Source organism: Ochlerotatus camptorhynchus, unplaced genomic scaffold, assembly GCF_037179485.1.
Source record: "Ochlerotatus camptorhynchus isolate MF236.1 unplaced genomic scaffold, CSIRO-AGI_Acam_v1.1 ptg000130l, whole genome shotgun sequence".
NCBI classification, from domain to species: Eukaryota; Metazoa; Arthropoda; class Insecta; order Diptera; family Culicidae; genus Ochlerotatus; species Ochlerotatus camptorhynchus.
This window is the reverse complement of record NW_027040620.1, coordinates 402493-430359: the sequence shown is the minus strand read 5'-3', so window position 1 is coordinate 430359 and position 27867 is coordinate 402493. Positions and strand designations below refer to the sequence as shown.

Here is a 27867-nt window from a genome sequence, read left to right as displayed (position 1 = left end):
GTGCTTGGGATACAAGGGGACTGATGAATGCTTTCATTTAAAGATCATGGACAAAGCCAGGTGGATGGAGAATCCAAATTTCATAATGCATGGATGCAATAACTGGTCTGAAGTTCATTCGGAAGCTCTGTAAAGTTCTCTCACAACTTCCATGAAACTGTCGGAAAATACCTGAAGCGCCCTCGGATCTTCTCTGCCGATCCCTCAGTATTTATCTAAAGTTCCCTCGGAATTTGCCAGAAGTTCCCTCGGAACATGCCTGAAGTTCCCTCGGAATTTGCCAAAAGTTCCCTCGGAATTTGCCAGAAGTTCCCTCGGAGCTTACCAGAAGTTCCCTCGGAACTTACTAGAAGTTCCCTCGGAACTTACTAGAAGTTCCCTCGGAACTTACTAGAAGTTCCCTCGGAACTTACTAGAAGTTCCCTCGGAACTTACCAGAAGTTCCCTCGGAACTTACCAGAAGTTCCCTCGGAACTTACCAGAAGTTCCCTCGGAACTTACCAGAAGTTCCCTCGGAACTTACCAGAAGTTCCCTCGGAACTTAAAAGAAGTTCCCTCGGAACTTACCAGAAGTTCCCTCGGAACTTACCAGAAGTTCCCTCGGAACTTACCAGAAGTTCCCTCGGAACTTACCAGAAGTTCCCTCGGAACTTACCAGAAGTTACCTCGGAACTCACCAGAAGTTCCCTCGGAACTTATCAGAAGTTCCCTCGGAACTTATCAGAAGTTCCCTCGGAACTTACCAGAAGTTCCCTCGGAACTTACCAGAAGTTCCCTCGGAACTTACCAGAAGTTCCCTCGGAACTTGCCAGAAGTTCCCTCGGAACTTGCCAGAAGTTCCCTGGGAACTTGCCAGAAGTTCCCTGGGAACTTGCCAGAAGTTCCCTGGGAACTTGCCAGAAGTTCCCTGGGAACTTGCCAGAAGTTCCCTGGGAACTTGCCAGAAGTTCCCTGGGAACTTGCCAGAAGTTCCCTGGGAACTTGCCAGAAGTTCCCTGGGAACTTGCCAGAAGTTCCCTGGGAACTTGCCAGAAGTTCCCTGGGAACTTGCCAGAAGTTCCCTGGGAACTTGCCAGAAGTTCCCTGGGAACTTGCCAGAAGTTCCCTGGGAACTTGCCAGAAGTTCCCTGGGAACTTGCCAGAAGTTCCCTGGGAACTTGCCAGAAGTTCCCTGGGAACTTGCCAGAAGTTCCCTGGGAACTTGCCAGAAGTTCCCTGGGAACTTGCCAGAAGTTCCCTGGGAACTTGCCAGAAGTTCCCTGGGAACTTGCCAGAAGTTCCCTCGGAACTTGCCAGAAGTTCCCTCGGAACTTGCCAGAAGTTCCCTCGGAACTTGCCAGAAGTTCCCTCGGAACTTGCCAGAAGTTCCCTCGGAACTTGCCAGAAGTTCCCTCGGAACTTGCCAGAAGTTCCCTCGGAACTTGCCAGAAGTTCCCTCGGAACTTGCCAGAAGTTCCCTCGGAACTTGCCAGAAGTTCCCTCGGAACTTGCCAGAAGTTCCCTCGGAACTTGCCAGAAGTTCCCTCGGAACTTGCCAGAAGTTCCCTCGGAACTTGCCAGAAGTTCCCTCGGAACTTGCCAGAAGTTCCCTCGGAACTTCCTCGCTTGGAACTTCTCATAAGTTCCCTTGAAACTATCTACCAGTGCTCATGGAACTTCCTACAGGTTCCCTTGTAACTTAACGAACCTGACAAGTTCCTCTGGAACTTTCGACAAGTTTCCCTAAAACTTTTGACAAGATTTCGTTTTTATGGCTTTCTTAGTCTAGGGTAATCCAAACGGTCAGTTATGCACCTTGTTTACTTGAAAAAGGCCACAATAAAGGGCCGGAAGCATAACTGACCGTTTGGATTACCCTAGACTGAGAAACTCATAAAAAATAATTCTCCCTACATACCAGTCGAAAAACCTATTAAATCATTTTTGACAAGTTCCCCTGTAACATTCGATAAGTTCCCTAGAACTTTGAACAAGTAGTCCTGGAATTTTTGATAAGTTCTTCTGGAACTTTCGTAAAGTTACCCTGGAACTTTCGCCAAGTTCCCCCAAAATGTTCACCAAGTTCCCCTGAAACGTTCGCCAGGTTCCCCTGGAACTTTTGATAAGTTTCCCTGGAACTTTTGATAAGTTCCCCTGGAAATTTGGACAAGTTCCCCTGGAAAGTTGCGCTAGAAGTTTCGCCTAGTCCCCCTGGATCTTTTGACAAGTGCCTCTGGAGCTTTCCATAAGTTCCCCTTAACAAATTTCCCTTGGATTTCACCAAGTTCCTCTGAATCGTTCACCAAGCTCCCCTGGATTTTTTGACAAGTTGCCCTGGATGTTTCGACAAGTTCCCCTGGAACTTTCGACAAGTTCTTTTGGAACTTTCGCCAAGTTCCCTTGAATTAATGAAATTTATAGCGACAAATTGTCGACTGGAAAAAATGCAGAATGCTGAATTTGTCTGAAACGGCAAAAGGTCAAATCACTTTAAGTGGATCGAAAAATCAAAGAAAATGTCGGAAAGGCAATGTGGAGAATAAAAGCAAGTACCTACATCGCTCATAGACTTTAAGTAATCTAACGTTATTCCTCACTTTTGTAATTGACACCTTCTTTATAAGATGAGCAGTTCTTTGCCAGATAAAAGCTAATTAACATTTCATTCGACCTTTTGTCAATTTCGATCGTTTGTTCATTCGACCTCTTGTCCATTTCGACAGTTTGTCCATTTCGTCATTTTGTCCATTTCGACCCTTTGTCCATACAACGCTGCTTATATTGTGACGAAAATAGGCTTACCTAATTTTAAAGAATATTCAACATTTTTTGGAAACAACACCAAATCTCCAACTCAGAAATTCTCAATATTGGGATTTTGGAAAACGAAATCGAGATCTCGAACCATAACTAGTTTTTAAAACTGTGGTGTCTATAAATTTCTAAACTACAGACTTTGATTAATTTTAAAGCTCTTTAAACTGCTTACAAACTATTTCTTAAGAATTTTTCTCAATGCCACTCAAGTTGTTATTATAATTTTGCTTTTCCTTTTTTTCAGTGGAACTCATAACGCACATCCAGCAACTGTCACCGGTACACGTGCCACAAGCAAGCACTAATCAAAACGGAAGTCACTTGCAAATCGCAACTTCCTAACAAAAACCAGCAAAACCCCCCGCAAGAAATACTCGACGCTTAGCCCGATGAAAAGCCAAAGAAGTCCTACTCAGAAGAAATTAATAATCATATTTTAATTCAATCAACGTCGGCTGCCGTCGCCGTCAGCGCCGGGTGAGATTAAGAATAGAAAGAGAGAATAGTACGCCGCCGCGGTTCAGCCAAGGGGGTGGCATTTAATTCGTTTTTAATTTGTTGCGTCAACGACGGTGGTGATTTTAAACCGAAGGTATTGTGTGTTTAAAGTGCTGAGCGCTAGTGAAGAGCCTAATGAGTTCATCAGCCAGCGGCAGCAGCAGCAGAAGAGACGCCAATCAATGAAGTTTGACGACGAGAAGATTGCTACCGATAGTGAAGTCATGTCCAGTGACGTTAGATGGACAGATGAACCCTGCTGCGCAAGTGGCGGTCGCCGTCGAAAAAGTGCCAAATGTAGTAGTCATCGCATGTCACGGAAGGTCGGCGAAGGGGAAGAAGCACCGATGACACCGACAGTAGTAGCATTCCAGTCCTGCCCATTGCCGGCGATGCCGGGCGCTACGGCAACAGTGTCGGTGGCGTTGTTATCGCCGCCCGGTGGTAGGAGCTACAGTGAGAGCAGTGATTCGGAGCAGGAGGGCAGGAGCAGTAGCAGGCCTTCGTCGTCGTCGTCGTCAGCCCGGTGGCATCGATATCCGCTGGCGGTAGTGTTGTACATAGTAGGAGTAGTGTTAGTAGGTGCAATTTCCACGGTTCACTGTGATGCAGTTGGTAGCAGTAGTAGTGTTAATAGTAATAGCAGTAATCAAAGTGATATCGCAGGGCAGCAGCTAGCTAGTGCAAACTCGTTGGAACTGGATCCGTTCGAACGCGCGGGGATCAGTGGGAGTGCGTACGAGGATCACTACGAGGGCAGCGGACACTACACACATCAATGGGCGGTGCACATTCCGGAGGGCGGCCAGGAAACGGCCGAGCAGGTGGCCGACGAGCACGGGTTCATCAATCAGGGCAAGGTAGGTGGAGTTTTTTTTTTGTTAATGTGAAATTGAGGGGCAAATTTCAGCACAACACTTGACATCGAAATTGAAAATGATAGCTCATGCCCTAAAGGCCACCACATCTGCCAGAAACGTATAATGTTTCCATCGTTTCCTATCAGTCTCCTACAACCGTGCCTCCCAAATATCGATGCTGGAAAAAGTCGTGTTCGCATTTTTATCACTTTTTTTTTGCAACTGTCGAGTACACCTGCAACGTAGGTAGTAGTTGCAAATTACATTGCCATGCGTTTGCCAATATGGCAGGCGCATTTTCTCCGATAAAAGGATGTTTTTGCAGCCGGAACGAGCAATTTCATAGCGCGTATTTAGCTTGGCCACGTTTTGTGCCGTTTGCCGTGCACCGAAAGGCTACGATATCCGGATCGGGAAATGGGTAATCCATTTTCGAAACCAGGACCCGAATTGACTCGGCGAAGACTAAGTTGATTGCTATGCAACCGTTTCATTTGATTTGAAAACATGAGCCCTAGAATGCTAATGAAACTCTTCTCACCAAATAGCATACAAACTTGCATGAACTTGATTGAGACTGAAAAAAGTCACATAGACGTTTCTGCAACCGTTCTCTGTGTTACTAGTGCAATGATGTTCAAAAGTTTCGAACACATGCTTCTTATAAGTGGATTAATCTGATCGTTTTTTTTTTTGTCAACAGATCCGTTGACCGTCCGTGGATCGACCCGTGTATGCAAAGTGAAGTTTTAATTTTCCAATATTGTTGCCAATGGGGGATGATGGATATTTTTTACTGCGTTGTTTCCAGTCCAGTTTGCCCAGGACTAAATAGGATTGAGTTCTGACTTTTTGTCTACCTGTATGGATGTGACAGTTTTTTAGTAGTTTAAATATTGCTCGGTTGTTTGATTTTTGATTGTTGACATTCGTTGGAATCACGGTAAATATCACACAAACTGCTGCATTACTAGGAAATTTTGTTATTTTAAGAGTTAGTTTCGTTGCAATTCCAGTTAGTTTCATCGTCCACTAACCATTCACAGCTCACCTGTCTAATCGAAATTCTATGCTGACACCTATCGGAACGTCAATTCTCGAAATTCCATCGACAACAGTTCCATAAGACTTCACCATTGCACCGCCGAGCCGGTTTGCATTGAGGGATAATAATTAAAACCACTGGCGAACTAGCGTGGGACCCCCCTCCATGGTAGGGCCATATCAAAAGAAATATGCTATTTTCATTTCATCCCTGTCTATAATAGGCATCAACGGTCGGTCGGATGAAACCGCGCTGAACAACGGCGAAAACAAGCGGCGGATCTAATCATATCCCGGCGTTGTTGGCTCCGAAATTTGCCCGTTCTGAACGGTGCGTGCCTTCGTAGGGGGAAACCATCAGCATCTGACTGGTAGGATATTGTTGACGCTGGGGAATATTGGTCCAAAGCTCATCTATCTCGCGCTCGGCTTGTCACGCGTTGGTTTAGATGCGGGATGCATCGTGGTTTGCAGTTTGGGCGTTCGTTCGTTGTTGTTGCTTTTGCGGGCGCTAGTGATTGATCCAACTCGAAGTGAATTTTAATTGTTCTTGTTTGGAGAATTTGGAGAATCTTTGTATCAACGTATTCCAGAAATGGATGCTTCTAACACCAGAAATTTGATTTCTGATAACTATTACAAAGTGGCAAGTGAAACAGGAAAACCAGGAAAACCGGGAAAAAACCAGGAATTTCATAAGTCCACCAGGAAAATAATCTTGTTTGTATAATTTAAATAGGTTTTAAATTGTATGTATGTCAAAGTTTCTTTTTATAATCAGGTTCACGATTTTGTTCAAGCTAAATCTTTCACACACCTAAACATTGATGAACAAAATTAACCCTGAGAATTTAGTAAACAAATTTTGTGTTTATTTTTAATATAATTTTTTTCTCGAATCAATTGCTTGTATGATTTGTGCTTAATTGATAGCAGACTTAAGCGGTGCCAACGTGTAACTACTTTGAAGTACCTGTTCAACATGTTCAATAAAAAAGTTCTATTTCTAAAAACTTCAGATAAGGCCTTCGAACTTTATGCAAGTTCTACAAAATTCGGGAAAGTCTTACAAGTTTCAGGAAAACCCTATGAACTTCTGTGATAACCTACGACGGTCCAACCTTCAGAGAAGTTCTACAAATTTCAGAGAAGTCTTACGAACTTCAGGGAAGGCCTTTAATCGTTGGGGAATAACTACGAATTTTCTACAGATTTAATGTAACTTCTACGACATTTAGGCATTGCTTAAAACTTAAGGATAATCCTATGACACTTATGGATTTTTTTCCCGAGCTTCAGAGAAGTCGTCAATACTCTTGGGAAGTCCTGTGAACTTAACATAGTTCTCCGAGCTCAAAAACGTTCCTAGAACTTCCGAGAAGTCGATTGAACTACAGGTAGTCGTACGAAATTCATGGGAGCTCTTCAAACTTCAGGGAATTTCCAAGAAATTAAGGAAAGACCCACAAACTTTTGGAAAACCCTTCGATATTTAAAGCCTTATGAACTTCAGGGAAGCTCTTCTAAATTTAGGGTCCTCATATATTCAGTTAAGTCCTTCAAACTTCAGGGAAGTCCTCAGATCTTCGAGAAAGTTCTTCGAACTTGAAGGAAGTCTTACGAGCTTCTGAGAATTTCTACGAACTTCGTGGTACTTCTACGATATTTAAGCAATTCCTATGAATTTCAAAAAACTCCGAACTTCAGGAAAGTCTTAAGATCTTAAATAAAGCTCTTCGAACTTCGGGGAAGTCCTATGAAATTCAGGCAATACTATCAGCGTTTCTAATGAAATCTTTTAATCATATGATTTTGAAATCATGTTGTAATCAAAATTCCGCTAAATAAGATCCTTAATCGTTGACAATTTGCGGAAAATTTAAACAAACTGGAAATTCGTAAAATTGTAAGAAGCAAAGGTTTCTTTAAAGAGTCCTCATTCATCACACTTCGCAATTTCGCCTTGAGATAAACTAGCCCGTTGGCTAAAAATCTCAATAATAAAGTTAAAAAAATCGCAGTTTCAAAAACAGAAATCTCAAGACTTAGGGGCTTATAGATCTCTAAATTTCAGACATTAGATAGGGCTTTTCTTCGTCATACACCCCTAAAATCGCTCATTTTACGGGTTATCGCAAATGTTTCAGTGTCAATCGTAATTAATCTTGTAAGCAAAGATACTTTTGCAAAAACATTAGTGAAAACGCTTTGCTATTATAGTTTTAGCACATAGAACGGAAATATGCGCCATGATACGACGAAGTAGCGCGGCTCCCTACTAGCTTCTTTACAGCAAACAATTAGATAAAGACTTCACGGGAATTCACTAGAACATTAATACCTATTTTGGTTTGTGAAGTTCCGCATTGCGCGAAGAATGATTCACTTTATTTTTTTATTAAAAATTGTTTTTTAAATCCATGGTTTTTAAAACCAGGAAATATTTAAATCATTGACCAGGAAAACCAGGAAAAACCAGGAATTTCAAAATGGAAATTCACTTGCCACCCTGTACTATTACAAAATCTTGCTTATTTAGGGAATCATGACTGCCTCTCACTTCATAGGGCCTTGGTTCAATCCCAGTCAGCGTCGTCGGGATTTTTGAGGTATAAGGGAAGTAATGCCGTTGGTCCCCGGTCCATTAGGTGATAGGTCGATAGGTATAGTACGGGTCTGTGAGCTGCTTTCGTAGCAGCATTGGTACTCAGTACGGAAAACAAGATCGACGGAAAACAAATCAATGAAAAAAAAACAAAATATTGCTTAATTTAGAAATATTTCTTTGCAGATTTCCTCTGGAATTTTACTGGAGCCAATTAAGGCTGAACTTTGTCTCATAAGATAGAGTCTCAGAATTTTATGAAATTAAAAAAAAAATCGGGGTGGTAATTCGCCCGGAAAATTTTAGTTGAAATTTTCGGATTTTCCCGGACGTCACGTATGTACTTTGAACATTAATAACTCATGAACCAAGTATCGTAGGAAGAACTTTGTGGAGTATCAAATTATCTCATTATTCATAAAAAAATTAATCTGAAAAATGTTTTCCACGAAAATGTTCACGGTGAAGGAAAATCGCAAGTATAAAAATCCAACATAGGTGCACGAATCAAGAATTCTGAGGTTCCCTTTACGAGCATTCGCAACATCTGACAAAATATGGCAAAATATCTAGAAGACTTTATTGAAATATTCGTCAAGTGAAAATCTTTTAAATACTTCCAGATCAACCTGCCGTCTAGGGAGAATATCTGAGAACATTATTTGAATTTATGATCTGCTAAAGATCTTCAAGATGAACTTCATCCACCTGAAGTCTCAAACAAATATCCAGAGGACTTTACTGCAATCTTCGATCAGCCGGATACCATATTGGGAGAATATCTGAGCGATGACATTTTTTTAACAGTTAAAGATCTTCAGATCTTCATCTTGATCAACCTGAAGAGTTTTGCAAAATGAACCAGACCAGGGTTCTACATTTTCGAAACAAAGAAAAGAAAATGAAAATGATCCTCAAATGCCTTAAACTCTCGTACGCCGACGACATGAAGCTCTACTACGTAATAAAAGGGCCTCAAGACGCTCATTTCCTCCACCAAGAACTTGAAGTCTTTGATGATTGGTGCCGGATAAACAGGATGTCTTTAAATGTGTCCAAGTGCTCGGTCATCTCCTTTGGCCGTAAACGGGCGATGCATTTCCACGATTACACCTTAAGAGGAATAAGCTTGAAACGCGAATCGACTGTCAAGGACTTGGGAGTCATGCTCGATTGCAAATTAACGTTCAAGGATCACATTGCTTATGTTGTATCTAAAGCTTCATCGCAGCTAGGATTTTGATTCCGTTTCGCCAAAAGCTTCATGGACGTGTATTGCCTGAAGGCTTTATACTGTTCCCTGGTTCGACCTATACTGGAATACTCTGCCGTTGTTTGGTCGCCATTCTATCAGAATGCCATCCATAGAATTGAAGCTGTTCAGCGAAAATTTATTCGCTTTGCGTTGCGACACCTTCGTTGGCGCGACCCGCGTAACTTGCCGAGCTATGAAAGTCGCTGTAACCTCATCGACCTGGAGCTCTTGGAAGGAAGGCGTAATGTGGCGAAGGCTTGTTTCGTTGCGGATCTTCTGCAAGGGAACGTCGACTGCTCCACACTTCTCAGTCTTCTTGACATCAACACTCAACGACGGGACCTCCGGCTGCATGCGTTCTTCAACAACCGGCGTTCGAGGACCAACTATGGCGTACACGAACCAATGTTGAATATGTGCCGCGTTTTCAATAGTTGTTATTATGTGTTCGATTTTAATGTGTCCCGCGAGAAAAATAAGCGTAGCTTTAAGAGATGTTTGCGTTAATTTTGTGTTTGAAGCAGTTTTGATGTTTAGATATAGAAAATTGTCATTAGGGTAACTATTTTATCTGTTGACAAGTAGAAATAAATAAATAAATAAACTCTCCGCAGAATCGCTTCATTTCGAGCAATATCATTTTCGTGTAAGTCATCGTTATTGAGTCACGATGAACATTCCTCCTGTCAAGCATTACTTGACTATCACTTGTTTCGTTCGTCAAGTGCATCAGTTCATTTCATTTGAAGCAAAGACTGGTTTCGATTGACGAATGAATCAAAAACTGCTTCCTTCGTTTTTGCCACGTTTACTTCGATTCGGTGCTCATTCGACTTGTCACGCGTCGCGTCGTCAGGCATCAACATATAGTAACTGGATAGTATCCGCACAATATCGGTTGCCAGTAGGCATGGCATCCGGATTATATGTAGTAACAAAATATTTTTTTATATCAAACGAATATTAAACTAACGAGGCCATTCTGGAGTCCAAGATGGCGGCCATCATTCGACACCATTTATAGGGTATTTGACACTTCTTCTAAAATCAAAAGCCACCATCTTAAATTTCAAGATGGCGTCGGACATTGATTTCCAGCCTCTAGATGCCACCGCGATTCTAAAAATACTCACATTGATCGGTATTTGACAGTATTTCACAAAAGCCGCCATCTTAGAATTGGCGTCGAACATCGGTTTCTGGCCTCTAGACGTTACTGGGATTTCGAAAATACCCGAATTGATGGGTCTTTGACACACACTTTTCATCAAATCGGAAGCCGCCGTCTTGGATTTCACAATGGCATCGCATATCGGCTTCTAGACATGACCCTGATTCTAAAAAAAATATGTTTGTGTATTTGATAGAATTTCAAACTTTTTAAAAATTTCAAGAATTTTAAAATGGCGTCTGGTTTTTTTTTCTTTTCAGCCTCTAGATGTTATTCCGATTCCAAAAAATACCCATATTGATGGGTATTTGACAGTATTATCCTATACTTTCTCGAACTGGAAGCCACCATCTTGGATTTCAAAATGGCGTCGCATATCTATTTCCAATCTCTAGACGTCACCCCGATTACGCAAATACCGGCCTCTAGACGTAACTCCGATTCCAAAAATACTCACATTGATGAGTAAACAAACCACTATTTAAATAAGAATTTGACATCTACATGCACAGATCTATGCGGATGCGCTTAAATGAACCGAGAGAACAATGAACAAAAGTCAGAAAAACTGCGCGAATTTGGATCGAACAGCTTCGCTTCAATGCCAAAGCAAGTTCGTTTGACAATCAAAGACGAAATGAACACGAGTCAAGCCATAACAAACAGCATGAAAACTGATCGAAAGTGGTTCGGTTGATGTTGACTTTCAATTGAAAGTGATGGTTGACACCTTCGTCGACGATACGACGATTTTCGATTGAAAGTAACTTTGCTGGGCCCTGAACTCCATCTATCGTATAAAAATTACCACTACAGTCTGTTATTTGAAATTAGCATCTTCAACTATGTAAATCGTTGACTTCACGTAGAAGTAATACTAAAAACATATAGTCAAAGTACATAACTCTGGATGGGAGCATACCATCAATTACTGTCAATGGTCGAAAGGTACAGTAGCAGCACCTACCCCACCCGTGTCCCCTCGAGATCGTCAAGTCGACGATGACAGGAGCACATATCGTGGTAGGGGTAAACAATAGTTGCAATTTCCAAACCTACGACTGGATGCCTCCCTTCAAATAACAACTGAAGTGCGGTAAAAAATCGGTAGAACTGTTTCAAACACACAGTTGGTACATGAGCTGGTCGGTCTTCATCTCTTTTTGCCAGTGGTGGCGGAGGGGGGACACCCCTCACCATCCCTCTCCAAAGGGGGAGTTTCGTAAAGAGAGATGAAAAAACCGATTTGTACCTTCCTTAAAAGTTGTCCTAGCTCGCTTGTCTAATATCTATATACAATCTTCACACTGCCGTACTCTAACGGAACTATCAACTCTATGCTTTCATCTACTCCATCTATCGTATAAAAATTACCACTACAGTCTGTTATTTGAAATTAGCATCTTCAACTATGTAAATCGTTGACTTCACGTAGAAGTAATACTAAAAACATATAGTCAAAGTTTCAAGAATCGTCAATGATGAAGAAAGGTCTGCTAAATCTGGGAAATTTTGAAACTGGCTAGAAGCCAAACCCAATGAAATCCACTTGGGCTTGTACCACCTACGAATTTGTGCAACTTGCTTAATGCTAATGCTAACCAGCAATCTTGGGAGAACATCTGAAGACGTCATTTAAATATTTTGAACATTAGAATATCTTAAGAATCTTAATGAAGTCTTGAAAAAATATCCAAGGGACTTTATTGAAATCTCCGATCAGCCGAAGATGTGTTAAATGCTTTCTGACCAACCTGCCATCTTTGGAGATTATTTGAAAGACGACATTTGAATTTTTCCACAGTTGCCGATCTTCAGAAAAATACTTGATCAACCCAATTACGCAGCCAGGATTTTTTTGTCTGGGGGTTTGCTAAAATGACGCCAATGAATAAAAAAAATATTGTAATTTTGTGATTTAATAGTTCTTGTTAATGTTTCCTGGGAAACGATTCCCGTGAATTTTACCTAATATCACGGTTCTCAATTGAAGCAATACGGAAAATTTTCACTTTGTAGATCTTTGTCAATAAATCATGTGTAATGTTTAGTGGAAGCTGATGCAAACCTTTTGTGAGAGGTTGAAAGGAACATCCAGAAAAGTTGGAAGAACCTTTCAGACCAAGTTTGGAGAAATAATCAGAAGAAGTTGGAAGACAATTTCGGGGCAAGTTAGCAGGTCTTTCAAGGGGGAGTTAGAAAAACTTCCAAGAGAACTCGACCGAAACTTCCGGAGGATGTCAGAAAAAAAAACTTCCAAAGGAAGTCAGAATACACTTACGGAGGAAGTCAGGAGCAAGTCAGGTAAAACTTCAGGAGCAGGGCTGGAAAGCACCAAACAAAGAGTGTGTGGTTCTCCCATTTACTTCGCACACTCTTTTCCAACTAATCTGTGAGAAAGAGATCCACACAATGCGCGGTACACTCCGTGTGGCGATTTTCCTAACACAGATTCCAAAGTTGAATTCCATCCGGTGTTTATTCAATCACCGCGTGGTGAGTGATGGTGTTCTCCAGTACACAACGAAAAGCTCCCCGCAAGCAGCGAGCTGCAGCCCACATGAGCATCCATAGAAGGAGGAAGAAGCCGCACCGCTATTGATAGGATTCAGTAGCTCACTTCGTGAATCACTGTGGGCCATCTATGTCAAGCGCGTCATACTAAAGAAGATACACAGAGAGAACTCCGTTCAAATTCCTATTCCTACACAAAACACAAGCTCCTGCTGCAGTTAACAAATAAGATTTATTATATAAGACCACGTAGTCCTACGTCATCATTGCGTACAACCCCATTTCCTTGTAGTTTTTTTTTATGGGAAAAGTGATCAAAGTAGCCTTTTAATCTACATTTAAACTTAAACTCAATTAAATGGAGCATGGTGGCCACTCAACTTTTCCTTAGTCTGAGATAGAAAGAAAAGTCCTCAGTCTCAGTCATTTCAGCGTCTCATTTTTTTCTTTGTCCTGAGGTGGTTTACCAATAAGACTTACATATAATGGGGTCCGACTCGTGTCGTGCGGGTAATTACTTCCCTTTTGAAGTGTTTTCTTATACTGAGATCTTATTTTATTTTTTCGCATGAAATTTTTACAACTGTTCGGGGTTTTGACAATTTTTAAATTTTTGCATTACCTAGATAATTTTAAGATGTATATAAGGTGTAATTCTTCTTAGGATATCTATGGAATTTTTTAAAGAATTTCCTTAGAATCGCCCCAAGATGTCTTCAGAGTTGCTTTAATAATTCCCCAGAATCATGTTCATGGCATTTCCTTGAAATTATCGCCCATAACAACCTTTTCCTTGATTTGTTTTCCGTGCTGATCATCAATGCTATCGACGTCAGGGATGTAGCTCCCACACTTGGCCCCCCTTGCTATCAACCCATCAACTCATGAACCGTGGACCAACGGCTTTACTTCCCTTCCGAAGGAAAGAAAGGCGTGATCAGAGATGTTATGGCTCAGAACATCCCGGCGGTGCCGACTGGGAATGAACTCAGGCCTGCTGGGATAAGAGGTAATCACGCTTAATACTACACCACCGGTGTCGCTGTCCATAACAACCTTAAAATTCTCTAGATACCTCTTTAGGAATTCCATCTAGAAAGTTCTTAGAATTTACTCTACAAATATTTTAGTATTCTCAAAAATTCCATTGAAATGCTCTCCACAATTATCTGCAAAAGTTACCTTTTGGAAATTAATTTCCTTGGAAATCTAAACGGAACTACTTAGGAACTCATCCCCGTTAAGGAGCATCCATAATCGAAATTAAGGCAAGTATGCACAAAACTAGAGTACTGGTAAAATTTGTCTGTAATCAGTGCAATCAGAAAAGCTGCAAAATACTATTTTTTGAGATTGGGTTTTCAGTTTAACGGTGGATCAAAACGCTTTTCAGTCTTTGGACTTGACCTCCTGCATGCGATGTAACATCTCCCGTTATCGCAAAAAGTTTTGAGATCTACTAAAACTAGCCCTGATGAAGATCCCAACTCCAGGACCGAAACCCAAACATAATTAATAACATTGTTTTTCCTTTATTTGGTTTTCGTCGATCTTGTTTTCCGTGCTGAGCACCAATGCTACCGACGCCAGGGAAGCAGACTCCATACCTGGACCCTACATATCAACCTATCAAATCATGGACCGTGGAACGGCTTTACTTCTGTTCCGAAGGATGGCGTGACCAGAGACCCATTGGGGTGAGGAAGCAGTCACGCTTACCACTACACTACCGGCGCCGGCTTTCTCTGAGCTATCCGTCTAGCAAAGTTGTCGAAAGTTTCTTGAAATTCTCGGAATCATCATAAAATTTTCAAAACTATATTTCCAGTAATTTTTCTGATGTTAAGGAGAAGCTTAAAAACCGACAAACAGCGTTTTGATTTTTCTAAAGATTGAAGGAATAAGATGTTGAAAACTTACCCATAATTTCCCCTACAACTCTTCTCAAGACCGCTTTTTCAAAACATTTGAAACGAATATGTTAGAATTTAAAAAAATGGTTTTAGGGTCACCCAAGTTTAAATCAGAAGAATAGTTCTAGCACGGTCAAATGAAGCGCTAGGAAAAATATGTCTTGAGCAAAGTTGCCTGAAATAATATTTTCTACAACTTTGCTTAAGAATGTGACCACCTTTTACTTAAAGCTAAAAAGGTTTCTGATTTAAGTTAAAATGAGGACCACCCTCTAATCAACGTTTTTTATTATAAAAAGAAGGTTCATTTGATTATACACAATATCTACGATGACGCTAACACCCTATATTGAATTTAAAGGTAGGTTTAATTTATTCTCGCTAAATTTACGTTTCGGACCGCTGTGCATTTACAGTGTATTAAAAATCTACAAGGAACAGCCCTATGGAGTTGTACGCAATGGTGACGTAGGACTACGTGGTCTTATATAATAAATCTTATTTGTTAACTGCAGCAGCAGCTTATGTTTTGTGTAGGAATAGGAATTTGAGTGGGGTTCTCTCTGTTTAGATGGCCCACAGCGACTCACGAAGAGCTACTGATTCCGATCAATAGGCGTTGCGGCTTCTCCCTCCTTTTATGGATGCTCATGAGGGATGCAGCTCGCTGCTTACGGGGAGCCTTTCGTTGTGTACTGGAGAATACCACCACTCACCAAGGGATTATTGAATAAACACCGTTTGGTGAGACCGGATGGAATTCAACTTTGAAATCTGTGTTAGGGAAATCGCTTTGGTTCAAAATCTTTCATAATTTTGTTACATGTTCCATTTTCGGTTTTCACAAAGTGTACCCCCATATAGATCTCACAAACGTAGTCCTACGTCAAAAAGCCATTTAAGGAATCTGAAAAATGTGATGATGATTTTTGTGGTTTTGTTCGATTATTTAAAAAACTAGAATGATTCTTTCTATAATATATAGCGAGTAATTTTTGCATATCTGCCAGTAGTTACCGTTTTCCAAATAATTACCTAGTTGCAGAGAATTTCTTAATTATATAATATTTACCATACTGCCATCTATGAGGAAAAAGCTAGAACTAGTAGCCAAAACATCGATTACTTCCGCGATGATGGACGATATTTGTATTCCATTGGCTTTCTTCACCTCTCAAGCCAAGAACCGTAACTCGTTCACCACCGTTGGCCATCCTCATCACAGAGGGGACCGGTATTGGAAATTTTAATCGACTTTCATTGCCGACTGTGCCCTGTGTCGTGTGCTAGCTGGAAGGAACTAGCTTCCGGTACCGAGTATTGGTCCCCATTTTTTTCGAGTCCCGCCTAAAAACCTACTCATTTTGACGTATGATATTGTCCATTCAGCACATTCGATTGGGGTGGTCTATCAATTCAAGTCAGAGACGCAGAGAGACAGATAGATAGGGGGATATCGAAATGTTTGCTGTGGCGATCATGATGAGAGCTCAGCCCAACCGATGGCCATTAAACTGGGATAATGTGTTCTCCGAGCTTTATTGGATGAAATGGCTGAGCCATCTGGCGTGTTGTGTTTGGACATTTTCGGTTTGCCTGCAATGAGGCCTGCAGGACGACATGGCTTGTTTGGCTTTCCGGACCAACATTTCGACTACCGAAAGACGACCCAAGCAAAAGTTATTGGTACTTGAAATTAATGCACACTCTCAGCACAGCAACAGTTTATTGTAAGCAAATTGGTACCTTCCTGGGACCCAAGATTTGCGAGAACCAAGAGGAATGTGGTGGAGGCATGTGGCACGATTAAATTTTAATGGCTAGGGTCGACTCGGACCAACGACCAATTGGGACGACGACGACGATATCTAGTATTTTTTTTCTATTAATCAATGTGCGGTTCGGTACAGATTTTACGAGCGCTGCGAGTGGTTAGTGGAAGTCTTAAGATACTGACTCCGCATGGCTTCTTCTATGTGTACGTTCAGAGAGGCAACTGCGTCGTAAATTAGAAGCAATTGGCACAAATTGCTGAGAGGCCAAACACACCAATCAAAGGCGGATAACAACCGGGGAGTATAGATTCGCAGCAGTAGCAACAGCAGCAGACATGTGGCATGGTTGACGGTGAGGAAGTGTGGCGAGACCATTAGGTCAATTGCGAGAGGCATACGTGTTGGTATACAAACCGTCCGGGAGGACGTCGTTGAACTCTACTTGGCTGATAAGTTCATACTGGTTCTTCGTAAATTCCGTCGAATCCAAAATTAAACGAAGCATTTTTTGAATTGCATTGCACTAAATACCCTCGAAACCGTCTCCTACCACCCATTCTCACTGTGTCATCCGAGCACTGAACAACACAAAAAGACTCCAGCTATGTGACGCGCCGCCAAGATGAATCCTATATTCTCCGGCACATTAGGTGACGTGTTTCCACTTTCACGCCTGCCGGAAGCCGGAAAGTGTTACTTGTTGTACCCATCCAGCCGACCCACCGAGTGTCTGCCATTCTGCGCTTCAGTAGAGTCCACCCACTTGGACAACAAAAAGGAGAAAACCACCCCCAACAAAGCATCACAATGTATTTCGTCAGCAGCTGTGAACGAACTCCTTCCCCTGCTCCCCCACTCCCTGCTGCAACAAACAAATGGAGCAGCCGGGAAAAAACCTACAAGATCAAAAGGATGCTCACTGGACCACCAAACGGTTGCTCGTCCGGTCGGTAGGTCGGCCGGTGGGAACTACCATCATTGTATTCACAAATCGTCAGTCCGTCCGTCCCATCTATCAGTCCGTTTTTGTGCGAAAACAAGAAAGCAGCTTTCCTTTTTGCCTTATTGGAAGTTATAGCAATAAGAGCCGTGGGTTGGGGAGGGGGGGGGGGTGTCCTCCGGTGAACAGTTCCCGGAATGTACCCGGTGATAATGAGATGAAATGACGATAGTTTGTGGTCTGTCATCACCCCTGGCTCCACACCTTTTTGTTCATCGGACTGTACTGTTGTTGATGGACTCCTCTAGCCAGCTGTCTGTCTGGCTGGTTGACTGGCTTCTGAAGGTATTCGGACAAGTACGGGAAAACAGCAGTAACCACTTTCCGACCGTAATTAGATAGCGTTCGGAGGTTTTTTGTTAGGACCAATTCCAATCCCAAAACTCAAGGACGTGGGAAGGTCTCTGTGTCTGTCAAACTGCTGTTAGGTTGTTAATTTTTTGGACGATGAAAGAACTTGAGGAATGTGCGTGTGGAAGTGGATTCCGTTTGACCGAGAAGGTGTTGATGAGCTTGTGGCATTGAAAGCATAATATTATTAGAGGTGTTAAATGCTTGATGCCTTTCGAACCGGTAGGTCCAAATGAGAGCTTTTGTGTGCTCACTTGCCGTCAAGCTGGATGTAGGAGTTCAATATGCATTCAAATTTATCCTGGTTTGTCTTCACCGTGGATTTCCTTCAACAAAAAAATATGGGAAAGTCAGAACATTTTCTGACAAAACGTTTTTTCGTTTTTTCAGAATGCAATTTATTAAAAATTAATTCTATTTAAATTCAAATAAAAGAATTAAAAGGAATCATAGGACTTAAAAGCTAATAATTTTTTTTTTTAAGAAGCATGGGAAAATTCGTTTACCCGTTCGACCACCATAAGGACATTAAAGTCATTCTGGATTGCTAAAACTTTTCGATACGATTATATATTACATCAGGTCAGTAACTCTGCACCAGGCATGCTATGGTGATTACTCATTGTTACTCCAAGAGTATCCAACTCCAAAAATCGATTATTATTATTTAATCTATCTTAACCGCGCGATTAAACTGCTGAGCGCCGCCTACAAGGTACTCTCCCAAATTCTATGCCGCTGCATGTCACCATCTGCAAGAGAGTTCGTGGGGCAATACCAGGCGGGATTCATGGGTACTACGGACCAAATTTTCGTGATTCGGCAGGTTCTGCAGAAATGCCGCGAATACAACTTGCCCACACATCATTTATTCATCGATTTCAAATCCGCATACGACACAATCGATCGTGATCAACTATGGCAGATTATGCACGAGTACGGATTTCCGGATAAACTGACGCGATTGGTCAAGGCGACGATGGATCGAGTGATGTGCGTTGTTCGAGTATCGGGGACACTCTCGAGTCCCTTTGAATCTCGAAGGGGGTTACGGCAAGGTGATGGACTTTCGTGTCTGCTATTCAACATCGCGTTAGAAGGTGTGATTAGAAGAGCTGGGATAGACACGAGTGGCACGATCTTCAGGAAGTCCATCCAGCTTCTTGGCTTCGCCGATGACATTGACATCATGGCACGGAACTTTGAGACGTTGGCGGAAACGTACATCAGACTAAAGGCTGAAGCTAGGCGGATTGGACTTGCCATGAACGCATCGAAGATACATGAGAGGAAGAGGTTCTAGGGAAGACAATGTTAGCCTCCCACCCCGAGTTCAGATTGACGGTGCCGAAATCATGGTGGTCGACGTGTTCGTGTATTTGAGCTCACTGGTGACCGCCGAAAATGACACCAGCAGAGAAATTCAAAGACGCATTATGACAGGGAATCGTGCCTACTTTGGACTTCAAAGGACGCTCCGGTCGAATAAAATTCGCCGGCACACGAAGTTGACTGTTTACAAGACGCTGATTAGACCGGTGGTCCTCTCGAACGGAAGGTGAAGGCGTACCATCTACGGTGGAGTGCAGATGGATGACGGAACGTGGAGGAGGTGAAAGAACCACGATTTGCACCAGCGATCCATCCATCGGCCACATTGCAAAAATTGTGCTACTGCGGTGGGCTGGGCACGTCATAAGAATGCCGGACGGCGACCCAGTGTAAATGGTTCTCGAAAGCAACCCAACAGTAACAAGAAGAAGAGGTGCGCAGTAGGCAAGGTGGATCGACAAAGTAGAACGCGACCTGTGGAGACTACTTCTTCGAACAGCAGAGGACAACAAGGCCTTGCTTTGTAGCTGTGCCATTACCGACTGAGCAAAGGGAGGTCCCCACGGTTGCTGTTCTGTTATTGCCAGATCAGCTGTAATTACACAAAGAACCAATAGACGATTATTGGGACTAGAATTCATCATCAATGTGTAAAAACTAGTGATCTCAAACTAGACAATACCAGCGTCGGCAGCGCCGGAACGCAGATCAAGAAAGGAATGGATAGGAATGTGTTGACGTGACACTCGCTTTTATGGAAGCCGAGGAGTCCTCTGCATATTATACGGGAATCTTTTAAACATTTAGAGAATTTCAAAGATGTTACGAACATTTCAGGGTAGTTGCAAGAAAATCAAGAACGTTTAGAACTAGAGGGAAGTTCAAAGATTCTTAGAGGTAAGTTTCGATAGCTTCAGAAAAGTGTCAACGATTTCAGGAAAATTCACTTCAGTCAAGACCAACGATCTTCAGAGCAGTTCCATTAAATTAAGGAAAACTGCAGAAACTTTTCAGGGAACTTCGGGGAAGTTCAGAGAACTGCTGGGATGTTCTGTGAACTTCAGATGAAATTAGTGAAATTAAATACAGTTTTATTAATTTCAGAATAAATAGCGGGAACATTCAATAAGTTCCAAAAATTTAAGGATACTCCAAAAAACTTCAGGGAAGCTTAGTGAATAAAAGAAAAAAATCGGAAACGTTACTTATCCTCCAAAGAACGGATGTCCAGAGAACTTCAAGGAAGTTTAGAGATCTTCAGAGCAATTCAATTCATTTCACGGCAATTTCAAGAACAAGATCAGAAAAATAGCGAGAACTTCAGAAAAGTTCCGTGAACTATTGAAAGATTAGAGATCGTCAGGGTAGTCCCATTAACTACACAAAAATTTTAGGACTTTCAAGAAGCTATTGGGAATGAAAGGAAATGGCTATAATTTCAGGAAATTATGATAAACAAACTGCGGGAGATTAAGGCAAGTCCAGGGGCAGCTGAGTTATTAACGTTCAAAATCTTTCATTATTTTGTTACATGTTTCATTTTAGGTTTTCACAAAGTGTACCCCCATATAGAAATCACAGACGTAGTCCTACGTTAAAATATGAAATAACGTCTCCAAATATTCTCCCAATATTGCAGGTTGACCAGGAAGTATTCAAAAGATATCCAAATTATAAAAGATTTAAGTAAAGTCCTTTGGATATTCAGGTTGCTCAAGTATTATTCTTTTTTATAGCAACAATCTCCACACGTCTGTATAAAATTCAAAAGCTTTCGGAAGTCTTCTTCAATTTCAGCATGTCTTGGACAAAAGGTCGAAGGACAAATGGTCGAAAGCACAAAAGGTCGAGTTGGACTTCGATGGATAAAAGGTCAAATGGACAAATGGTTGAAATGGACAAAATATCGAAATGAAAAAAGTTTGAAATAGATATAAGGTCGAAATGGATAAACGGATCAAATTATTGGACGGTAAAAAGTGTGGCTAACTCTAAAATATTTTTCCTTCTCAAAATGATGAGCAGTTCTTTAGAAAATTAAGATTACTTATAGTTACTGTGCGTGTCACTGCAATTTAAGAGACAAATAACTGCGTGTCGCTACAACATATTTAGATAGAGCTGGAATTAGCGCGTAACAGATTTAGTAAACAATGACTTCTCTCGATGATTTCTCGAAAGTCATGGCTGTCCCTGGCAAATTGACATAACCAGCGAGTAAGGGAAGACTTCCCCTACCTGATGGATATGCTGGTTTGTGTAGGCCTGCCTTGAATTCCTGGAAATTAACGAGAGAAGTTATTGCTTACAAAGGCAGTTACGCCCTAATTCTAGCTCTATCTAGATATCTCTTCTTTAATTCATGAGTAGTTCTTTGGGAGTATTTGCATAATATTTTTTTTAAACTGAGCATAAATTTCCAAACAACATTTTGTAAATTTTGATGTTGGTTTTTTTTTAAACTTATGTCCACTTCGACTTTTTATCCATTTAGGCCTTTTGTTCAATTCGACCTTTTGACCCACTAAGTTCAGTTCAACCTTTTGTCTATTCGGCCGTTTGTTCTTCTCAGTTCAATTCGATCTTATGTCAATTCGACCTTTTATCAATTCGAACTTTTGTTCTTCTAACTACTGTCATAGATTCCTTCTAACATCTACACAAAACATGTCTTCAAAATGTCTATAGGAAATGTGTATAGGAAAAATATCTTCACAGAATTTAAATCAGGACGCTGATCACATCCTTTGGTCTTGTGCGGAGTATCGTAGAGTCAGATCACATTTTTATGATTCCCTTCGGGCTCGAGGTAGACAACCTAATGTTCCAGTTCGGGATATTTTGGCTAGACGCGATCTGGAGTTTATGAAACTCATATATGTTTACTTTAAGGATATTAACCTTAGATTGTAAGTTTGATTAACCTTGTGTTTAGTTTGTGTTTTGTACGTCTGGGGTTTTTTTTCAATGTTTGTTTTCAAGATGAATAGAAACAATTTCATGCTTTAGGATTAATTAAATAGTTGTATCGTAAACCACATTTAAAACCTCCTTCTTCCCTTTTCCCATCCAAAAAATTGTAAATCTCCACTTTTCTCGAGACGACCGCGAGTGCTCGGTCCAGTTCCTTTAACTTTAAATATAAGACAGTAATATTGTATAACGCAAAGGATAACTTGGCTCTGTAAAGTTTATTCGATTGAGCCTGTACAAATAAAGTAATTACAAAAAAAAAAAGAATTTAAATGTCTTCAAATCTGGCATCTTTGCAAACCTGGATGACATACGTGTCGATTTGGAAGTCCCTAACACGGACTTCAATTCCAAATATCAAAACACTAATACTAACTTGAAACTTCAACCTTTGCAATCACTTCGCTGGATAGCGGTTGGTCACATCGTTCGTTGCGGTCGAAGGGCGATTTAAATAACCGCTTCCACTAGTGATATTTTGACCACATAGGGTGGTCTCTCGTTATCGAGAAAGCTACACGGTTGTAGAATCTGACTAAAATGTGGGCTTAGTTGACTAATTTTCGCTAAAATCACGGACTGAGTAAAAATTGGTTTGGATTAGAGTAAATGCCTCTCATATTTGACCAAACTTTGCTGCTTGAGTTAGACATGTACTAAAAATTGAGCAAATTTGTAGTAAATTAAACTCAAATTTTAGTCTGATTCTACGGCGGTCTAGGGACTAATAACAACATTTGTTGTGCTTGCTGGTGCTGTCTTCGGTAAAGTTGTTGACATGGACAAGAACCGTTGGATGGTGGATAGTTCAGTCCGAAATAATCTCACTGTGTGGCGCTAGCTAGCCATTTCTCTTCTAATAGCGTGCTTTAACTGGACAGCTCGACTAGATCAACGGTGGCAGTCTTTGGAAAAGATGAACAGCTGGATAAAACCGGTTTGACGGAGGACTGCTCAGCTCATAGTTCGCTTACCAGGACAGCTGGACTAGATAGAAGGTTGCTTTCTGAATCAAAGTTGTTCAGGTCGATTCCTATTATATTAAAAATTTCTGCTATCTTTAACTTGAAAGCTCGACCAGACAGAAGGCTGCTGTCTTTGGCTAAGTTGTGCAGATGGACATAAACTATTGGATGATATACAGTTTAGTAGAGAATTAACTCCACAGGTGTTTTAGTGTTGCGACATATGATTGCTTGTTTTAGCCAGACTGCTCGCCTAAACAGAAGGTTGATTTCTCTGGAAAAATTGTCCAATTAGACAAGATATTGGATGGACAATCTGATTTTGTAATTTGAAATCTTGATTAGGCCTTCTTCTTCTGTTACGTCTCAACTGGTACTTGGCACTTCCGATAAACTTCTTCATGGCAACAGGAGAGATGAGAAACCGGTCGTCAGATGTAAGATGGGAGTTCTGTCGTGATGGAAGTGATCGAGAGTTCGAGGAGTGAGTCGAGATCCGGTGGGCTCTTTTCAACCGCCGATCATCATCACTGACCATTCTTGGGGATACCACGCTACCGGGTCGATTTGTCAGTACTGCCAACTTTGCACACTATTGACTCGTAGAGCGGTAATACTGAACCACCATCAAGGAGGCTTCCAAGTTCTATAACATTTACCACCTCTGGTCCAGAAGAATTCCAAATTAAGTGTATAGTACTTGAGGACAATTTGAATGGATTGATTAAACAACTTTAATCATCCTTGAGGTCATGTCCAAAGGGAGATTTGCCGGAGACCTTCTTTGCCATTTTTCCATGGTTAACTGGTTGGATTTTCCTTTTAACTATTATGCATGAGATTCTCGACATGTCCTCAAAGTTAACCTCTGAATTCGCTGAACTGTCCAGCGAAGTTAACCAGTAAAGAACTTAAATTAATCCAACACTCTTAACCGCTTTACACTTCATTTTATTGCCTCGTCACAAAAATCTCATTCCGTTTGCTAAAGTATCCAAATCTCGATGTTTTCACACTCCAGTCACATTCCGAGCCGTCCGCCGTCGTCGTCGTTGTCGTGCTCGCTCTATCCAGGGCAAACTTAGTCGAAAGTGTGCCATTCTCTATCTCTCACAAACACACACTATGACTGCTTTGAGCCTAGAGAGTCGTCCCAAAGTCACGTTACGGGGAGCAACTATTTTCCGTATCGTCCTGTCACGTTTCACGTTCTTTACTGTGCTTTCATGTTCCTTTTAGCGGTAGAGTGAGTGTTTGGATAGGGAGCACCGGAGTAGGGTATGACATTGTTGTTCGGAGTGATTTCAGACCAAATCATCAACTCTGAAAACTCTGAAAGGTAGCAAATAGGCTACATGAATGGTGATGTTGAGAGGTTGAATATTTCATTAGAATTTTAGAACAACCCTCCTAGTCCTCTCCGAGGACACTTCATTAATTCGTTGATCCAAATCAATTGAGTTGTAATTTTGCACAAGTTCCATTTCTTCTAAACTCCGTTGACATTCGCAATGAAATGCGAGACAAGTACATCTTGGCGAAAGGGATTTACTTCCACTGACATTCAAACAGACTCAAATCCGAGCTGAGCTTGCTTTCCTTCCCTTTCGCCTATACGCAAATCCAATTCACATACACCACATCCACATACCATCCCAGTGTACTGTCATCATCTGCTGAGAGTTTGTTCGGCAGCATCCGGGTGGCGAGGAATGGGAAGGTGGTGGTGGTGAAATGTTTACTCAGCACTTTTGAAGAAGCGATTAAGAAACGATTCTGTAAACATTCATATTTCTTGTGCGGATCTGTCTCTATGTAGTGGCGGTGAAAATACTGTCTCAGATGTTGGTTTTGTTGCTGGATGTGTTGGTTGAGAGGAAGTGATTACGTTTTCCGCGAATGTGTATAAATTAATTCCGGAGTGAAGCCGTTCTAATTGACGGTTATTGGGAAATACGCAGTGCTCGATGGGGATTTTTTCTGGTAGTGGGGATTTAGGGCACCATTGAGAAGAATGGAAATATGCATATTTATTTAATCGTTACAAAGAATCGTTTAGCGATGAGCCTTTTTCCAAATTATGGGGGTTATGAGGAAAAGCCCATCACAATGGCTCAGGACGTTTATTGGGACTACCAAGGAAGGTTACCCAACGAACGTCAGTGATTATCGTGAAATCTCGTTGAGATAACTCCATTACCGATAACCGATGGAACATTTTTTTATTTTAGGGTGGTTTAGACTACCGCCTCAGATTGTGCGATGAGTCGAGGCCCGTTTCTCTTATGCAGAATGTATAAATGTTGTATGTATATGTTGGACGGGTTCCGGGTCGTTTGCTGCCATTTCTGAATCAAGTGAGTGCAAAGGTGGCACCGTGTGGGTCCGCACCATTGGGCATCGATCATGGTGAGTTGATTGATTGATTGATTTATCTTTATTAGGGTGGCTTTCAGCCTGGGGCTGGTTCGCCTCCAAGTGGTGAGTTGGTTCCGGTTGAAAAACAGTCTTGTAAGCTTTTCATCATTGTTGTGGATTTCCGTTTCTTCCCGGAAGGCATGTTCCGCAAAGTTCTGTTCAAAATTAAATCAAAGTAAAGCTTGTTTCATTTTGATACGTTGCGTGTGAGTCAACACCACTATACTTATAATACTTAATTGAAAAACATTCAAATTAATTATTAAAAATCAACGAAAAATATGAAGGCAATTCTGTTGCCAAATTACGTAAAGACCTAACCGAAATAATGACATATAATATATAATAATGACAGTCGGGACAGCTATTAACGTATTTTAAAGGGTGGCCACTAAACCGGAAATACCAGAGCAACCGGGAATTAACCTGAATCATTAACACATATTCCATTTTTGTTGATATATTTACTAAGTCCGGTATTGCAAGTATTTCTCATAGACTTTTGAATCCAGCCCATAATCTTGAATAGTTTTTCAAGACCAGGATCTCTAAATTCGTTCTCAACTGAAGTCTCAGAATCTTGACAATCTATGCTTATCTTGATCTTGATTTTTTTTGTACGGAAAGTTAACTGCATTATTTCGTTGAAACCAGTATATCTTTTCAAAATACTTTAGGAATTCCATCCAGAAAGCTCTTGAAATTTATTCTACATTTAGTTTTGTATTTTTAAACTTTCTCATGAAAATTTGCTTTAAATTCTCTTCATCATGCTCTTTACAAAATATTCCTGGAAATTTTGAATTTAGAATAGCATTATACCAAAACATCCTTGGATATGCAGAATTCCATAGAAATTTTCCTCAGAATTTAAAGGAAATGCTTTTCAAAATGCTCTTGAGAAGGATTCCTTGGAATTTTCTTGTAATTCTCTTGAAAGTCTCCTTAGAATCGTATTGAAAAATTCTTCAGCATCTGCTGTATGTAGAACTACTCAGTCTTTGGAAATATGCTGAAAATGTCCTGCCCATTCTCCCCAAAACTTTTTGATATTTCTTCAAAATTCTTATTAATTCTTTTAGGAATTCTCCTAAAATTATTTTCAAAGAACCTTGAATTCTGCATGGAATATTTTGAGATTTATTATGAATTAGTTAGAAAAGTTAGCTCTCCTCGGAATTTCACTTTAGTAAATTGATCGTGCAACATTTAAGAGATTTTCTGCCCTAGGTGATCATTAAGTTTTCCTGATTTAATTCAAATAAAATCCCCTTCCAAATTCACTTGGAATGATCCTTGAAATTCTTTCCTATTTGCTTTAGAGTTCCCTAGAATACTGCTCATAATCCCCAGAATAGTCTCTCCAGAACTACATCAGATGAATTTGTATGAACTTGTAGTCCAAATTTCATTGATAGTTTACCCAGAATTCCTTTGAATTTCCCTAGAACGCATCTTCACTTGTCTTCAAAACTTGTTTAGCATTCTCATCATATTTCTCCAGCCAATGCTTCGAACTGTCAAATCTTAAAATTATGTCCAAGCTTTTTAAATTAAAATCTTTAAAATACACCACATTTGAAGTTAGTTATCTCGTTGAAGATTGTTAAAAAACAGGCCTAGCTTTAAATAATTTAAAATTTTCTCATGTAATCTTTGTAAAAAATCTCAGTCTAGCGCTCCATATTTTTCCTACTAAGTACTTTTAATTACCTTTCATTTGATGTTTTCAGCTTTGTAATCGGCCCAGTGGTTCAAAAGAAATTATTTTTTGAAAAAAAAATCATTTTTGAATTAATCAATTTTTTGGACCACCCTAACCGTAATGAAAAAAAAAACTAAATTTTTTTACGAAATTCTGAGAATTGGAATGGCTGTATATGCATTTAGATTCACATCCGAAGTCCCTTCTTTTTTGCATACTCGGAACAAAACATACTTTCTAAGCCCCGTCCTTAACAAGATCTTCCGCCGGGGCTTACAAATCATATTTTATGCCGAATATGTAAAAAAGGAGAGACATCGTATGTTAATCTAAGTGCATAAATAAGCGTCAGCGATGCCAGGTCATTTTCAGAAAAATCTAGACCAGTTAAAATATAAAATCTGGAAAAACCTGGAATGCTCCAAAAAAAAATCATGTTCTTAACATAATGCTATTGAAATCAAAGTGATGAGCCAATCTCTCGTAAAATTCGGTCAGTATGGTCACCTGGAATTTATTCACAGTTCCAGAATGTTTATGAATTCATACAGGAAATAACTTGTTTGTTTGGTAATCTGGTCCTTACCTTCGAGCCTTCGATGAGTGGACTGTATGTTATGGAGTGGATTCCTGGATTTTCTATCGTATTGTGCTATATTTGTCTCCTATCGCTCAGCACACACGAAAATAAC

The 27867-nt window shown here is 40.8% G+C and overlaps 1 protein-coding gene across 1 annotated transcript in view; it reads left to right on the top strand.

The window, feature by feature from the left end:
• The window catches only part of Fur1 (Furin 1), a 650713-nt gene that overhangs the window by 245394 nt on the left and 377452 nt on the right, over positions 1-27867 (top strand). The window contains exon 2 of the mRNA XM_065220676.1: positions 3041-4154. Coding sequence (XP_065076748.1) covers positions 3477-4154 — 678 coding nt within the window. The 5' untranslated portion in view covers positions 3041-3476. The remainder of the gene's footprint in view (positions 1-3040; positions 4155-27867) is intronic.